At 45.5% G+C, this 19,147-nt stretch overlaps 1 protein-coding gene across 6 annotated transcripts in view; it reads left to right on the top strand.

Annotated features, from left to right (window-relative positions):
• LOC126355846 (proton channel OtopLc-like) overlaps positions 1 to 19,147 on the top strand; it is a 510,363-nt gene that overhangs the window by 449,629 nt on the left and 41,587 nt on the right. For all 6 annotated transcript variants that reach the window (XM_050006307.1, XM_050006306.1, XM_050006310.1 and 3 more), the window contains one exon: positions 9,403 to 9,659. In XM_050006307.1, coding sequence (XP_049862264.1) covers positions 9,403 to 9,659 — 257 coding nt within the window. The remainder of the gene's footprint in view (positions 1 to 9,402; positions 9,660 to 19,147) is intronic.

Below are 19,147 nucleotides of genomic sequence, written 5' to 3'. Positions count from 1 at the left end.
GTTACTTCTGTAAAATATCTGGGAGTATGCGTGCGGAACGATTTGAAGTGGAATGATCATATAAAATTAATTGTTGGTAAGGCTGGTACCAGGTTGAGATTCATTGGAAGAGTCCTTAGAAAATGTAGTCCATCAACAAAGGAGATGGCTTACAAAACATTCGTTCGACCTATACTTGAGTATTGCTCATCAGTGTGGGATCCGTACCAAATCGGGTTGACGGAAGAGATAGAGAAGATCCAAAGAAGAGCGGCGCGTTTCGTCACTGGGTTATTTGGTAACCGTTATAGCGTTACGGAGATGTTTAGCAGACTCAAGTGGCAGACTCTGCACGAGAGGCGCTCTGCATCGCCGTGTAGCTTGCTCGCCAGGTTTCGAGAGGGTGCGTTGCTGGATGAGGTATCGAATATATTGCTTCTACCTAATTATACCTCTCGAGGAGATCACGAATGTAAAATTAGAGAGATTCGAGCGCGCACGGAGGCTTTCAGACAGTCGTTCTTCCCGCGAACCATACGAGACTGGAACAGAAGAGGGAGACAATGGCAGTGGCACGTAAAGTGCCCTCCGCCACACAACGTTGGGTGGCTTGCGGAGTATAAATGTAGATGTAGATGAACCATAGGGAGGTAGACCAGCCGATAGAGGTGGCTAGAAGATTTCACTACCTCTGCTGTGTGTTCTGTTCTCTTCTCACCCAGACCCTCATGCACTCATGACAAGTATGTATATGCAGTGTATGCTGTTGCTCCTTGCTGCTGAAAATATCCATACATTCGTTCATCTTTGGTGAGGAGATCCACGCATGGATTAAGCAGTTGCTAGACATACAGGTTAGCACTAACAGCATAGCGAAAGAACAGTGTCACGACAAGGACACCAGACTTTGTGCACCAAACACCAATCTTGGTGTTGTGCAACGGTTGTTCTAAGTACTGCTGGGGATTTTCTGATGTATAGCGGCGCATGTTGTGTGCGTTCACTTACTCTTACTGGTTCAACCAGGCCTCACGTGAAGAGATGAAAAACTGAGGTTCCAAAAGTCCTCATTCCACTTCACTTAAAATCAACGGCAAAACCCCACACGTGGTATTTCGTCATGACACATTAACTCACGCACAACCGTAAATTTTTAAGGATATAAATGGAGGTCTTTTTTTAATAGCCCTGTATACTTAGTTTCGCTGTCACTTATCTCTTCAATACGATCGCTATATACACTCCTGGAAATGGAAAAAACAACACATTGACACCGGTGTGTCAGACTCACCATACTTGCTCCGGACACTGCGAGAGGGCTGTACAAGCAATGATCACACGCACGGCACAGCGGATACACCAGAAACCGCGGTGTTGGCCGTCGAATGGCGCTAGCTGCGCAGCATTTGTGCACCGCCGCCGTCAGTGTCAGCCAGTTTGCCGTGGCATACGGAGCTCCATCGCAGTCCTTAACACTGGTAGCATGCCGCGACAGCGTGGACGTGAACCGTATGTGCAGTTGACGGACTCTGAGCGAGGGCGTATAGTGGGCATGCGGGAGGCCGGGTGGACGTACCGCCGAATTGCTCAACACGTGGGGCGTGAGGTCTCCGCAGTACATCGATGTTGTCGCCAGTGGTCGGCGGAAGGTGCACGTGGCCGTCGACCTGGGACCGGACCGCAGCGACGCACGGCTGCACGCCAAGACCGTAGGGTCCTACGCAGTGCCGTAGGGGACCGCACCACCACTGTTGCTCCTGGGGTATCGGCGAGGACCATTCGCAACCGTCTCCATGAAGCTGGGCTACGGTCCCGCACACCGTTAGGCCGTCTTCCGCTCACGCCCCAACATCGTGCAGCCCGCCTCCAGTGGTGTCGTGACAGGCGTGAATGGAGGGACGAATGGAGACGTGTCGTCTTCAGCGATGAGAGTCGCTTCTGCCTTGGTGCCAATGATGGTCGTATGCGTGTTTGGCGCCGTGCAGGTGAGCGCCACAATCAGGACTGCATACGACCGAGGCACACAGGGCCAACACCCGGCATCATGATGTGGGGAGCGATCTCCTACTCTGGCAGTACACCTCCGGTGATCGTCGAGGGGACACTGAATAGTGCACGGTACATCCAAACCGTCATCGAACCCATCGTTCTACCATTTCTAGACCGGCAAGGGAACTTGCTGTTCCAAAAGGACAATGCACGTCCGCATGTATCCCGTGCCACCCAACGTGCTCTAGAAGGTGTAAGTCAACTACCCTGTCCAGCAAGATCTCCGGATCTGTCCCCCATTGAGCATGTTTGGGACTGGATGAAGCGTCGTCTCACGCGGTCTGCACGTCCAGCACGAACGCTGGTCCAACTGAGGCGCCAGGTGGAAATGGCATGGCAAATCATTCCACAAGACCACATCCAGCATCTTTACGATCGTCTCCGTGGGAGAATAGCAGCCTGCATTGCTGCGAAAGGTGGATATACACTGTACTAGTGCCGACATTGTGCATGCTCTGTTGCCTGTGTCTATGTGCCTGTGGCTCTGTCAGTGTGAACATGTGATGTATCTCACCCCAGGAATGTGTCAATAAATTTTCCCCTTCCTGGGACAATGAATTCACGGTGTTCTTATTTCAATTTCCAGGAGTATATATATCCTAATCTCGTGCCATCACGTAGCACAATCACCGCGCCGACAGGTGCATTCAACGCTGCAAGTGACACCTGCAATGCGCTACCTTCATAGCAGTTGCTCAGTGTAGCACTAGATGTCTCAGTCGTGCAGTAGCATCAATAATTTCATGCGAAACGCACTTGCATTTACAAAAGTGGTTTCAGGCAGAAACCACTGGTACTCATCAAAGGCTTAACTTGAGAAAACGAAGACGGTGTAATTGTTAATGCATCTTACCCGAACCCCCTTAGTTTGCTGGTGTAGTTTCCGTATTCCCCTTTAATGAGGTTATGAACGGAAGAACACAAATTAGTTATAATGAAGTTTTAATATTTCACGCCGCCCACTCCCCCCCCCCCCCCCCAATGAACCACGGACCTTGCCGTTTGTGGGGAGGCTTGCTTGCCTCAGCGATACAGGTATCGCTGAGGGGTATCTGTTGAGAGACCAGACAAACGTGTGGTTCCTGAAGAGGGGCAGCAGCCTTTTCAGTAGTTGCAGGGGCAACAGTCTGGATGATTGACTGATCTGGCCTTGTAACAATAACTGCGAACGGCTGAAAGCAAGGGGAAACTACGGCCGTAATTTTTCCCGAGGGCATGCAGCTTTACTGTATGATTAAATGATGATGGCGTCCTCTTGGGTAAAATATTCCGGAGGTAAAATTGTCCCCCATTCGGATCTCCGGGCGGGGACTACTCAAGAGGATGTCGTTATCAGGAGAGAGAAAACTGGCGTTCTACGGATCGGAGCTTGGAATGTCAGATCCCTTAATCGGGCAGGTAGGTTAGAAAATTGAAAAAGGGAAATGGATAGGTTAAAGTTAGATATAGTTGGAATTAGTGAAGTTCGGTGGCAGGAGGAACAAGACTTCTGGTCAGGTGACTACAGGGTTATAAACACAAAATCAAATAGGGGTAATCCAGGAGTAGGTTTAATAATGAATAGGAAAATAGAAATGCGGGTAAGCTACTACAAACAGCATAGTGAACGCATTATTGTGGCCAAGATAGATACGACGCCCACGCCTACTACAGTAGTACAAGTTTATAAGCCAACTAGCTCTGCAGATGACCAAGAAATTGATGAAATGTATGATGAAATAAAATAAATTATTCAGATAGTGAAGGAAGACGAATATTTAATAGTCATGGGTGACTGGAATTCGAGTGTAGGAAAAGGGAGAGAAGGAAACATAGTAGGTGAATATGGATTGGGGCTAAGAAATGAAAGAGGAAGACGCCTAGTAGAATTTTGCACAGAGCACAACTTAATCATAGCTAACACTTGGTTTAAGAGTCGGGAAAGAAGGTTGTATACATGGAGGAACCCTGGAGATACTAAAAGTTACCAGAAAGATTATATAACGGTAAGACAGAGATTTAGGAACCAAGTTTTAAGTTGTAAGACATTTCCAGGGGCAGATGTGGACTCTGACCACAGTCTATTGGTTATGACCTGTAGATTAAAACTGAAGAAACTGCAAAAAGGTGGGAAATTAAGGAGATGGGACCTGGATAAACTGAAAGAACCAGAGGTTGTACAGAGTTTCAGGCAGAGCATAATGGAACAATTGACAGGAATGGGGGAAAGAAATACAGTACAAGAAGAATGGGTAGCTTTGAGGGATGAAGTAGAGAAGGCAGCAGAGGATCAAGTAGGTAAAAGGACGAGGGCTAGTAGAAATCCTTGCGTAACAGAAGAAATATTGAATTTAATTGATGAAAGGGGAAAATATAAAAATACAGTAAATGAAGCAGGCAAAAAGGAATACAAACGTATCAAAAATGAGATCGCCAGGAAGTGCAAAATGCCTAAGCAGGGATGGCTAGAGGACAAATGTAAGGATGTAGAGGCTTATCTCACAATGGGTAAGATAGCTACTGCCTACAGAAAAATTAAAGAGACCTTTGGAGATAAGAAAACTACTTGTATGAACATGAAGAGCTCAGATGGAAACCCAGTTTTAAGCAAAGAAGCGAAAGCAGAAAGGTGGAAGGAGTATATAGAGGGTCTATACAAGGGCGATGTACTTGAGGACAATATTATGGAAATGGAAGAGGATGTAGATGAAGATGAAATGGGAGATAGGATATTGCGCGAAGATTTTGACAGAGCTCTGAAAGACCTGAGTCGAAACAAGGCCCCCGGAGTAGACAACAATCCATTGGAACTACTGACGGCCTTGGGAGAGCCAGTCCTGACAAAACTCTACCATCTGGTGAGCAAGACGTATGAAACAGTCGAAAAACCCTCAGACGTCAAGAAGAATATAATAATTCCAATACCAAAGAAAGCAGGTGTTGACACATGGGAAAATTACCGAACTATCAGTTTAATAAGGCACAGCTGCAATATACTAACGCGAATTCTTTACAGACGAATAGAAAAACTAGTAGAAGCCGACCTCGGGGAAGATCAGTTTGGATTCCGTAGAAACACTGGAACACATGAGGCAATACTAACCTTACGACTTATATTAGATGAAAGATTAAGGAAAGGCAAACCTAAGTTTCTAGCATTTGTAGACTCAGAGAAAGCTTTTGACAATGTTGACTGGAATACTCTGTTTAAAATTCTGCAGGTGGCAGGGGTAAAATACAGGGAGCGAAAGGCTATTTACAATTTGTACGGTAACCAGATGGCAGTTGTAAGAGTCAAGGGACATGAAAGGGAAGCAGTGGTTGGGAAAGGAGTGAGACAGGGTTGTAGCCTCTCCCCGATGTTATTCAATCTGTATATTGAGCAAGCAGTAAAGGAAACAAAAGAAAAATTCGGAGTAGGTATTAAAATCCATGGAGAAGAAATAAAAACGTTGAGGTTCGCCGATGACATTGTAATTCTGTCAGAGACAGCAAAGCACTTGGAAGAGCAGTTAAATGGAATGGACAGTGTCTTGAAAGGATATAAGATGAACATCAACAAAAGCAAAACGAGGATAAAGGAATGTAGTCAAATTTAATCGGGTGATTCTGAGGGAATTAGATTAGGAAATGAGACACTTAAAGTAGTAAAGGAGTTTTGCTGTTTGGGGAGCAAAATAACTGATGATGGTCGAAGTAGAGAGGATATAAAATGTAGACTGGCAATGGCAAGGAAAGCGTTTCTGAAGAAGAGAAATTTGGTAACATCGAGTATAGATTTAAGTGTCAGGAAGTCATTTCTGAAAGTATTTGTATTGAGTGTAGCCATGTATGGAAGTGAATCATGGACGATAAATAGTTTGGAGAAGAAGAGAATAGAAGCTTTCGAAATGTGGTGCTACAGAAGAATGCTGAAGATTAGATGGGTAGATCACATAAGTAATGAGGAAGTATTGAATAGGATTGGGGAGAAGACAAGTTTGTGGCACATCTTGACTAGAAGAAGGGATCGGTTGGTAGGACATGTTCTGAGGCATCAAGGGATCACCAATTTAGTATTGGAGGGCAGCGTGGAGGGTAAACATCGTAGAGGGAGACCAAGAGATGAATACACTAAGCAAATTTAGAAGGACGTAGGCTGCAGTAGGTACTGGGAGATGAAGAAGGTTGCATAGGGTAGAGTAGCATGGAGAGGTGCATCAAACCAGTCTCAGGACTGAAGACCACAACAACAACAAAAATTCAGGAATATTCTTCAGCTCACTTCGTATCGTTTGGCGCCCGTGCAGACCATGAGGATATGATCAGAGTAATCTACTTAATTTCACACCATAGGCATTTTATAGCTAACTCGTACGTGGTATGCTCGACCATAATTCGCATATGTGCTACTGACAGTGGGCACTATACCCGAATGCCCGAATACCTGTCTGGGAATTAAATATTTCACACGCAGAGCTTGGTGTAGATGCAGACCATGGTGATGTGTTTTAATAAAGAAGTGTTCAAATGTGTGTGAAATCTTATGGGACTTAATTTCTAAGGCCATCAGTCCCTAAGCTTAAACAATGCTTAAATTATCCCAAGGACAAACACACACAGACACTCATGCCCGAGGGAGGACTCGAGCCTCCGCCGGGACCAGCCTCACATGTCTTTTAATAAGCTAATAAGAGACAGCACAGATGCTTGCAAGCTGTCGTTCTTCCCGTGCTTCATCTGTGAACCTCAAGAATCTCTAATAAATGAAATTAAAGTACTCCCTGGCACGACGTTAACAGCGCTTCGTAGAGTGTAGATAGGGACGTGGTATTCTCCCGTGACCCTGATCCTGTGCTGCAGAGGATCGTGAGCGCTGCTTTTGTGCCCTGCGGACTCTGCGGTTTGAGGCAGAGATCTGCCGAGACCGCACCGTAACGCGAGCAGGGGCTTCCAGTTGCACGAGCGCCTCTCGTCCTTGAAAACGATCCCTCTGTCGAGATGAGCAGGTTTCGGTCCGATTGGGTCCACCGCGCTTTGGCCGTCGGAGCCATTGTCAATGACTGGCTGGCCATGACAGTACATTTAACGATATTAACAACTCAAGGCGTACTGCGAAGCGCGTTTTTTTTAACGAAGTAGACTGAACAGCAAATAATTGTAGCTGTTATAGTAACAATTTACTTCCCGTTAGCCGGCCGGGATGGACTAGCGGTTCTAGGCGCTTCAGTCTGGAACCGCGCGACCGCTGCAGTCGCAGGTTCGAATCCTGCCTCGGGCATCGATGTGTGTGATCTCCTTAGATTAGTTAGGTTTAAGTAGTTCTGAGTTCTACGGGACTGATGACCTCACATGTTAAGTCCCATAGTGCTCAGAGCCATTTGAACCATTTTACTGCCCTTTATCGTTATAATGGTGCCGAAAATCTTGTAATTTCCATTTTGAGGACGTCTGTGGTAGTTCCTGTAGCTTCAGCCCACTTACTTTAAATGTGTACGTCGAAAATGTTACAGAAAACTGATCCTGTCTTACACTCTTAAATGAAATAGAGAAAAAGACACTACTTTTTTGAAAGATGGACTGACTAACCACAGAAATTAAGAACCGGCCACATTGACTCATCTTAAAAATCTACACCCTAACATCTTGGGAAGTATTCCTGAAACTTCACAACATTTAAGTAGTCACGTTATCTTCATCTAATTGTCACCTAAAGTAGAAGAAATATGGTAAATCAAATATGGCTCTGAGCAGTATGGGACTTAACAACTGAGGTCATCAGTCCCCTAGAACTCCGAACTACTGAAACCTAACTAACCTAAGGACATCACACACATCCATGCCCGAGGCAGGATTCCAACCTGTGACCGTAGCGGTCGCTCGGTTCCAGACTGTAGCGCCTAGAACCGCTCGGCCACACCGTCCGGCCTGTTCAGTGTATTCATCTCTTGGCCTCCCTCTACGATTTTTACCCTCCACACTGCCCTCCAATAGTGAATTGGTGATCCCTTGATGCCTCTGAATATGCCCCTCCAACCGATCCCTTCTCCTAGTCAAGTTGCGCCACAAATTTCTCTTCTCTCCAATTCTATTCAATACCTCCTCATTAGTTATGTGATCTACCCATCTAATCTTCAGCACTCTTCTGTAGCACCACATTTTGAAAACTTCTGTTCTCTTCTTGTCTAAACTATTGATCGTCCGCCTTTCACATCCATACATGGCTACACTCCATACAAATACTTTCAGAAACGACTTCCAGACATTTAAATCTATTCTCTATGTTAACAAATTTTTCTTCTTCAGAAACGCTTTCCTTGCGATTGCCAGTCTGCATTTTATATCCTCTCTATTTCGACCATAATCAGTTATTTTGCTCCCCAAATAGCAAAACTCCTTTACTACTTTAAGTGTCTCATTTCCTAATCTAATTCCCTCAGCATCACCAGACTTAATTCGACTACATTCCAGTATCTTCGTTTTGCTTTTGTTGATGTTCATCTTATATCCTCCTTTCAAGACACTGTCCATTCCGTTCAGCTGACAGAATTACAATGTCATCAGCGCCCCTCAACGTTTTTATTTCTTCTCCATGGATTTTAATACCTACTCCGAATTTTTCTTTTGTTTCCTTTACTGCTTCCTGAATATGCAGATTGAATAACATGGGGGAGAGGCTACAACCCTGTCTCACTCCCTTACCAACCGCTGCTTCCCTTTCATGCTCCTCGACATCTGGTTTCTGTACAAATTGTAAATAGCCTTTCGTTCACTGTATTTTACCCCTGCCACCTTCAGAATTTGAAAGAGAGTACTCCAGTCAACATTGTCAAGAGCTTTCTCTAAGTCTAGAAATGCTACAAACGTAGGTTTGCCTTTCCTTAATCTAGCTTCTACGGTAAGTCGTTGGGTCAGTATTGCCTCACGTGTTCCAGTATTTCTACGGAATCCAAACTGATCTTCCCCGATGTCGGCTTCTACTAGTTTTTCTATTCGTCTGTAAAGAATTCGTGTTAGTATTTTGCAGCCGTGACTTATTAAACTGATAGTTCCGTAATTCTCACATCTGTCAACACCCGCTTTCCTTGGTATTGTAATTATTATATTCTTCTTGAAGTCTGAGGAGATTTCACCTGTCTCACACATCTTGCTGAGCAGTTGGTGGAGTTTTGTTAGCCCTGGCTCTCCCACGGCTGGCGGCAGTTGTAATGGAATGTTGTCTACTTCTGGGGCCTTGTTTCGACTTAGGCCTTTCAGTGGTGCACACACTATACAGAGGAAAAGAACATCGCACGTGTCTGATGCACTCCCGGTGATAACCCTGCCTCCGGCGACTCCACCATCTGTGAAGCTTGTAGTGTTACGGTGGCGAGGCAGTAGGCAGTTGGAGGTGCAGCAGCGCCGCTCGGTGTGCAGTGAAGCTGGCGGCGGCGACGTCGGGCGGCACGGTGCTGTCCGGTCAGGGCCCGGAGGCGGCGGCGGCGGCGGCGGCACACCACCGCGTGGCGCGCGGCCTCAAGGGCCCGCACCACATCTACGAGTGCCGGCGCACCAACATCATGGGCTCGCTGGTGCAGGACGCCTCGCCCTTCCTCTTCCCCTGCACCATAGAGTACAGCCTCATCTGCGCCGCCATCCTCTACGTCATGTGGAAGAACATCAGCCGCCTGCAGGTCAGTAGCCGCCTCTGCGCGACGCGCGCCGCACTGTGTAACGTAAACTTATCCCCAGCCCGAAGCCGTTGCTGTGAGCGCCGTAGTGGTTTTACTGTATAACACGCCCGCTAAACACACTGGGCAGAACAAGTGATGAGGATTGTGGAAAGAGCCAAAGAAGGTGTCGGTCAGTTTCACTTCAAAATTGTAATTCAATAACACTTTTAAACCAAAACAGCATGTCATTCTCAATGGAGAGAAGTCTTCCGAAGTAAGAGTGTATACAGGTGTGCCGCAGGGGAGTGTCATAGGACCGTTGCTATTCACAATATACATAAATGACCTGGTGGATGACATCCGAAGTTCACTGAGGCTTTTTGCAGATGATGCTGTGGTGTATCGAGAGGTTGCAACAATGAAAAGTTGTACTGAAATGCCGGAGGATCTGCAGCGAATTGACGCATGGTGCACGGAATGGCAATTGAATCTCAATGTAGGCAAGTGTAATGTCATGCGAATACATAGAACGATAGGTCCCTTATCATTTAGCTATAAAATAGCAGGTCAGCAACTGGAAGCAGTTAATTCCATAAATTATCTGGGAGTACGCATTAGGAGTGATTTAAAATGGAATGATCATATAAAGTTGATCGTCGGTAAAGCAGATTCCAGACTGAGATTCATAGGAAGAATCCTAAGGAAATGCAATCCGACAACAAATGAAGTAGGTTACAGTACGCTTGTTCGGCCACTGCTTGAATACTGCTCAGCAGTGTGGGATCCGCACCAGATAGGGTTGATAGAAGAGATAGAGAAGATTCAACGGAGAGCAGCGCGCTTCGTTACAGGATCATTTAGTAATTGCGAAAGCGTCACGGAGATGATAGATAAACTCCAGTGGAAGACTCTGCAGGGAGACGCTCAGTAGCTCGGTACGGGCTTTTGTTAAAGTTTCGAGAACATACCTTCACCGAAGAGTTAAGCAGTATATTGCTCCCTCCTACGTATATCTCGCGAAGAGCCCATGAGGATAAAATCAGAGAGATTAGAGCCCACACAGAAGCATATCGACAATCCTTCTTTCCACGTACAATACGAGACTGGAATCGAAGGGAGAACCGATAAGAGTTACTCAGGGTACCCTCCGCCACACACCGTCAGGTGGCTTGCGTAGTATGGATGTAGATGTATATGTAGAAACAGTACATAGCCGAACCTTTACAACCACGAGTTTCAAAATACAATTCTTTCACGGCTGAACGCCTGGAAACAAGAAATCTTAAAAAGCAACCAGATAAAGTGACTGAAGAGATCCAGTTAAAATTCCAAATAATGTGATCAGAAAGTCAGTATAAATTTGAAAACTCAATAAACCACGGAATAATGTAGATAGAGAGGTAAAAATTGACACACAGGTTTGGAATGACATGGGGTTTTATAAGAACAAAAAAATACACCCCATATTGCTAGACGCGTGCAAGATCTCTTGCGCGCATCGTTTGGTGGTCATCGTGTGCTCAGCCGCCACTTTCGTCATGCTTGGCCTCCCAGGTCCCCAGACCTCAGTCCGTGCGATTATTGGCTTTGGAGTTACCTGAAGTCGCAAGTGTATCGTGATCGATCGAGATCTCTAGGGATCCGACGTCAATGCCTCACCATAACTCTGGGCATGCTTTACAGTGCTGTTCACGACATTATTCCTCGACTACAGCTATTGTTGAGGAATGATGGTGGACATATTGAGCATTCCATGTATAGAACATCATCTTTGCTTTGTCTTACTTTGTTATTCTAATTATTGCTATTCTGATCAGCACAGCCGTCATCTGTCGGTCATTTTTCGAACGTTTGAATTTTTTTAGTTTTAATGAAATCCCATGTCATTCCAAGAATGTGTGTCAATTTGTACCTCTCTATCTACATTATTCCGTGATTTATTCAGTTTTCAAATTTATACTGACTTTTAGATCACCCGGTATATCGCAGCTAGGTGGAAAGCCTCAAGGGAAAGGGAATGGAACAAACATATACAAGGTGCAATACAAACGGCTGAAGCCCTCAATTCAATTTCAGAATTTTGAAATATATTACCATAATCTTTTAAGGCAGAAGGCCGCAATATTTTCGCTTAAGGGAAATTTTCAGAATAAGCTTTAAGCGGATGAAGGCCCACAGTTGATTTTCCAAAAATTCAAAAATACCTTAACCTATAAGTTTTCAGTGGCCGAACCAACACAAAATGAAAAATCAACGCAATGACAATAACTACATTTAAGAGTAAGGTTTAAAACGGCTGAAGACCCACAACTGATCTTCCAAAAATTCGAAATACCTTAAACCTTTAAGTTTTAAGTGACTGACGGCGCACTAAATGAAAGATAGGACAACGACAGTAACTTTAATCAAAAATCCATTTGCCAGAATTCAAACTTACTTATACGGGCTGAAGACCCTTGATTTACATAAACACAATAAAAAAATTCTTTTAAAGCATTGGCTGTAATAGATCACCAACATACTATTAAAAACCCATGAAAAGGAAAATAAGACAACGGCACTCAGACGTCTCCAGGGGAGGGATCTGCCCTCGAAACATTATCGTTCACGTAGGTGAGACAGATGTTGGGTCCAACTACACTTGATTCGTCGGTAACTCAACCAAGAGACACTCACGGACCGACCGACCAAACGACTTGCTAGCCACCAATCGGTGCATAAATTCTCAAAGACCAAACTGTTACGGACTTGATTATCCACAAAGAAATATGGAAATATGTATTACGCTGTCAAAATTACACACCGACAACGACAACATGTGAGGAAAGGACGATGCCTGATATTACGTTAGTGGCCAGGGCAGGTAACCAGAGTACTAACGGCCACAAGGCAGAAAATCCCGCTGGTTCACTTGAATTGTAGTCAACCAATGTAGTTAATTCCATCCCACGGCGGCTCCATTTCACCACTACAAAAAACACTCGGTGTTGCTCACAGGAAAAGATCCCCAGCAGCGAACCACCGAAACGAACGACACACCATCAACGGACGTGGCCTTGGTACTTAACACACCACTGAACTTCGGCGTGCTGTGTCGGTGAGCCACGAAGCTCGTAGCGATCGGACAGCCCCACACACGCTCCGACACTGCGCAGGGACCGCCGGCGGGGTCAGCCAACTGCACCGCACGGAGATATCCTCCCCGGTCCGCACCAACCGACCGACTCCCAGTCAGAATGCCGACAACATCTAAAATAGTCACCAGTGGAAATAACGCCAACTACACACACAACCTGACAAACACTTGCTCGAAGAACAACATCAGAAATTTAGTCCGCCTTGATGCAAAACACCTTGTCATTCGTTTATGTGTTTATTATCCCAAACTAGTTTCGGCGACAAATATCATCGACATAAGTGTTTTTTTAAATCTAAAGCATGCATAAAATGGCATGGTTGTACAAAGACAGTAAAACATTATTGCATTTTTACAATTCGTCTCTTGAAATATACTTTTCTATTAGTACTTTCATACTGCTTTATTTATTGTATGTTACAGCATGTTTTAAGCAATTATTGGCGCTGTTTGCGACATATTTTCTGTGCCCTTTTTTTCTGTTGCCATCTTTTGACTTCGCGAACATCGTGTCTTTTGTAACCATGCGAGCGCGGGTGTTAGTAATCAAATACTAAAAGGTGAACTTCGTATGTCAACAGTATATACTTGGGGTTGTGGTAGTATTGTGGAAAACCGTTATTTGGTGTGTACTGAGCTGTTGCTTAGCTATTCGTGTACTCACGCTCGCTGGATGGTATGCGGCTGCTTTTATACACAGGAAAACAAAAGTCTTGCACTTTTTTTCTGAGCCAGACTACTACGCCATCTTGCTGTTCGCGTGTGTCGCGAGAGGTGTACCGCATGTGGCGAGAAAGGCTATGATGGGGAAGTGGTTCTTTTGCGTGTGTGCTTTCTGTTCTGTGTCTTTGGTCAGTTGTCTCAGAGCGGTATGAGTCTGTTGTTGCAGTGTGTTGTGTTTTCACTTATTACGTTTTCCCCTTTTGCGTGTAGTAATTTTCTTCTATTGTTAGTTGTCGGTATAGGCTGTTGCTGTTTCTCAGAATGCGTAGATCGTTACTTGCTCGAAGACCCGAACGATACCCAACAGTAAACACGCACGACGACAAATTGGGAACCGATGCGCACACACACACACACACACACACACACACACACACACACACAAACACACAGCCGACTCATGAACGACCGACGATCCAAAACGCGCCGACCGACGATCCACCAAGACCATGTCCCAGCTCAAGTGATGCGTGGCGACAATGGTCAGGCGAGCCATGTCGGCGCAGACCTCACTGCTGCTCCAACCCGACTGCACTGGTGCCCCATGGCAACTCCCCGACTGGCAGGTCCGGACTGCGCTCCAGACGCGTTCCAACTGGCTGGCAGACTCGAACTCGCGACTCGAATTGCTTACGACAGACAACGACCGGGAAGTAACAGCAGTCGAGCAAAGATACTACGAGAGGGGATATATCGATACGCGGTCAGGCAAAGCAGCAACTCAGTGACAGTAGTAATTTAAATTAACTTAGTGAGGTTGAAGTAAGTTAAAAACAGGGTGTAAAATACATGATGGCGGGAACATGAGCGACGCACGGCTCACTGGACACGTTTGTATTGCAGTTATACACGGTCCGCTCACCTTAATGCGACCACCGCCTGTGTTCGACGTCAACTTGCAATAACCAGCACTACCAGTGGAGGCTATATAAAGCGTCGTCGTCGTTGTCGTAATGCGGAAACGGAGTCAGTTACCTATGGTCCAAAAGACACGATCACTCCCTTTCGGAACAAAGGTGGAAGCATTTACGAAATGGTTGAATTTGTAACCTGTTTGTATGGTGGCGTGTTTAAAATATACCATGCATGGCAAAGTGACGCTATCCAAAACCGGCGGTGAGGCAACTGTTATGCACCAGCGACCACAGATGACAGGGGTGAACAACTACTACAGAGACGTGACTGGACGAAAAGACGAGCAGCTGTCGAGCAGCCGACAGTCCAGATGAAACAAAGGGTCACCAACAAGTGTACCTTCAACGACCGTTCACGGAACGTTGCTGAATATGGGTCTCTTCTACATCTACATACATACTCCGCAATCCACCATACGGTGCGTGGCGGAGGGTACCTCGTACCCCAACTAGCATCTTATCACCCTGTTCCACTTACAAACAGCATGAGGGAAAAATGACTGCCTATATACCTCTGTACGAGCCCTAATCTCTCTTATCTTATCTTTGTGGTCTTTCCGCGAAATGTAAGTTGGCGGCATTAAAATTCTACTGCAGTCAGCCTCAAATGCTGGTTCTTTAAATTTCCTCAGTAGCGATTCACGAAATGAACGCCTCCTTTCCTCCAGAGACTCCCACCCAAGTTCATGAAGCATTTCCGTAATACTCGCGTGGTGATCAAACCTACCAGTAACAAATCTAGCAACCCGCCTCTGAATTGCTTCTATGTCCTCCCTCAATCCGACCTGACAGGGATCCCAAATGCTTGAGCAGCACTCAAGTATAGATCGTATTAATGTTTTATAAGCGGTCTCCTTTACAGAAGAACCACATCTTCCCAAAATTCTACCAATGAACCAAAGACGACTATCCGCCTTCCCCACAACTGCCATTGCATGCTTCTCCCACTTCATATCGCTCTGTAATGTTACGCCCAAATATTTAATCGACGTGACTGTGTCAAGCGCTACACTACTAGTGGAGTATTCAAACATTACGGGATTCTTTTTCCTATTCATCTGCATTCATTTACATTTATCTATATTTAGAGTTAACTGCCATTCTGTACACCAATCACAAATCCTATCCGTGTTTTCTTGTATCCTCCTACAGTCACTCAACGACGACACCTTCCCGTACACCACAGCATCATCAGCAAACAGCCGCACATTGCTTATCCACGCTATCCGAAAGATCATTTATGTAGATAGAAAACAACAGCGGACCTACCACTATTCCCTGGGGCACTCCAGATGATGCCCTCACCTCCGATGAACACTTACCTTTCGAACCACTCACACATTTGGGAACCAATCCCATATGCTTGTACCTTAGTTAGGAGTCTGCAGTAGGGCACCGAGTCAAACGCTTTCCGGAAGTCAAGGAATATGGCATCCGTCTGATACCCTTCATCCATGGTTCGCAAGATGTCATTTGAAAAAAGGGCGAGTTGCGTTTCGCAGGAGCGATGCCTTCTAAAGCCGTGCTGATGCATGGACAGCAACTTCTCTGTCTCAAGGAAATTCATTATATTCGAACTGAGAATAAGTTCGAGAATCCTGCAACAAACCGGTGTTAAGGATATTGGTGTGCAAGTTTGAGTATCCGTCCTTCTACCCTTCTTATATACAGGCACCACCTGCGCTTTTTTCCAGTTGCTCGGGACTTTACGTTGGGCAAGAGATTCGCGATAAATGCAAGGTTAAGTAAGGAACCAATGCAGTACAGTACTCCCTGTAAATCCGAACTGGAATCCCATCAGGACCTGGCGATTTATTTATTTTCAATCCATTCAGCTGTTTCACAACCCCAGCGATATCTATCACTATGTCCCCCACACGGGAATATGTACGAGACTCAAAAGGCGGTATGTTTGTACGATCCTCCTGCGTGAAAGATTTCTCAAATGCTTCATTTAAAATTTCAGCTTTCGTTTTGCTGTCTTCCGTTGCCAGGCCAGACTGATCAGTGAGTGACTGGATAGAAGCCTTCAGCAGACGCCTGGGTCATGCACCCATACTGATTGCTGTTCATCGTGAGGAAGGCTGGAATGTGCACACCAGTACGCAGATGGAAGTCCACGGAATGGCGATAGTTCGCCTTTTCAGATGAATCACGTTTTGTGCTCCACCAGACAGATGTCTGTCTGTACGGTGTGAAACATCTGAAAGCAAACATCCAGCAACACTCGTCTGAGCGTAATGTTTTCGTGGAATTCCCTGGGTGATCACAACGGATCAACAGAGCTATGGACCTATACTTAGGCACTACGTCCACTGCTACATGCAGTTTGTGTCTCGTCGGCACGATGGCATCTACCAGCAGGACAATGCATCATGCCACTCAGCTCGCAGTGTACGTCTGTGGTTCGAAGAGGTCCAGCATGAGTTTACTGTACTTCCCTGGCTAACATGGCAGTCACCCCTGTTTTAAACTCAATCCAGAATCTGTGGGACTTCCTCCAATGGACTGTTCGCGCCTTGGATCGTCAACCACGAAACCTAGCGCAGCTGGCCACGCCGATGACGGCTCCACATGGCTGTCGATATCTTCCACAACCTCACTGACACACTTCCTGCACGTCTCGGAGCTGCCTGTCGTTGTTTGGGCTTTCGACAGGTGGGCACATCAGTCTGATTGGACAGTGTATGAGTCGAGGGTAAGAGAGGGCTGCGGTGGTTGAGAAGGGAGTGAGGCAGGATTGTAGCCTATCGGAGATGTTGTGATCTTCAGTCCTGAGACTGGTTTGATGCAGCTCTCCACGCTACTCTATCCTGTGTAAGCTTCTTCATCTCCCAGTACCTACTGAAACCTACATCCCTCTGAATCTGTTTAGTGTATTCATCTCTTGGTCTCCCTCTACGATTTTTACCCTCCACGCTGCCCTCCAACAATAAATTGGTGAACCCTTGATGCCTCAGAACATGTCCTACCAACAGATCCCTTCTTCTAGTCACGTTGTGCCACAAACTTCTCTTCTCCCCAATTCTATTTAATACCTCCTCATTAATTATGTGGTATACCCATCTAATCTTCAGCATTCTTCTGTAGCACCACATTTCGAAAGCTTCTATTCTCTTCTTGTCCAAAGTATTTACCGTCCAGGTTTCACTTCCATACATGGCTAGACTCCATACAACGCTTTCCTTGCCATTCCTAGTTTACATTTTATATCCTCTCTACTTCGACTATCATCAGTTATTTTGCTCCCGAAATAGCAAAACTCCTTTACTACTTTAAGTGTCGGAGATATCCGATACTATTCAGTCCGTACATGGAAAGAACTGCAAACGAAACCACGGAGAAATTTTTAAATGAAATTAAAGTTCAGAGGGAAATAAAAACTTTCAGCTCTACAATAACATTGTAATTCTGTCAGAGCGAACAAATCACTTGTAAGAGGAGTTCAAGGCAGTGGACACTGTCTCGAAAAAAGATTATAAGATCGATATCAACAAAACTGAAACATAGGTAATGGAATGTTCCAGCGTTGTCCAGAAAGTAAGTTCCTATCGGTCACGAAATGGAAACCACTGGGAAAATACGGTAAAGTTTTTCACAGATGTGTTGGGCAGTGTCTCTAGTATACCCGTCTGAAGTGTCACGTATCTCTTTTCAGTTCTGAATGAACAGTGAGCACGTAAAGATGAGTAGGGAATAGCGCCTCCCGCCAAGTATGAGGGCGTGGTCAGAGATTTCGCCTGTGTCATGCAGCCCGCGTAACACAACTGTCGCGCAGTTCCTTCTTCATGCCAATTCACGGCCGCACACTGCAGGGGCAATGGAGACGCTCCTGCAGCGTTTCCGATAAGTGTTTGATCACCCATAATACAGTCCGTAATCGGCTGTCCCTGAGTCTCATCTCTGCTCACAAGAACCGTTGGCTATGAAGATAAAATTTTGCCACAGAGAACGAGCTGCAGACCAGCGAAGATAACCGGCCGAAAGCACAGGCGGCTGCTTTCTATGACGAGGATATTGGAAAGTTGATACAACACTACGACAACACTCGAAATTGGAGCGGCGACTATGTAGAGAAGTAGGCGGAAGGTGTACCTAAGTGTTGCAAGTAAAACGTTTCTCGTTTTCACTGTGGTTTCCATTTCGCGACCGATCAGAACTTACTTTCTGGACAACCCTCGTATTCGCATTAAATTAGGCATAGCACAAGCACTCAAATGACGAATCAAGGACGCAGAAGACGAATCAAGACACTGAATTTAGTAGATGAGCTTTTCTATTTCGACAGTAAAATATCTGACGAAAGACGGAAGAAGAGAGGACGTATAATGCAGTCTGCCAATACCAAGAAGAGTATTTCTGAAAAAGATAAGTTTATTAACAAGGAATATAAATTTAGGTGCTAGGAAGTATTTTCTGAAGGTAACCACGTGGAGTGTAGCATAGTGAAGAAGTGAAAGTGATGATAAACAATTCAGCGAAGAAGAGAACAGAGCTCCTTAAATTTGGTGGTACACAAGAATGCTAAAGATTAGATGGCTGACCACTGGATTTGTAGTCGGTTACCGCCCAGTGAGCTGTCGTGCCCAATGGGGAATCGTACGCCTTTGGATGTGTAGTGTGGAGTCGCCTTTCTTTCAATGTTCTCTTCACATCCAATCCTTGGCTCGCCAAAATCGCCCGTCGGTTTCTCGTCCCATGGGAACTATCTTAACTGGAGTGTTTTTCTATGCTGT

The sequence above is a fragment of the Schistocerca gregaria genome, chromosome 3 (genome assembly GCF_023897955.1).
Source record: "Schistocerca gregaria isolate iqSchGreg1 chromosome 3, iqSchGreg1.2, whole genome shotgun sequence".
NCBI classification, from domain to species: Eukaryota; Metazoa; Arthropoda; class Insecta; order Orthoptera; family Acrididae; genus Schistocerca; species Schistocerca gregaria.
This window is presented reverse-complemented; position numbering and strand designations above follow the sequence as displayed.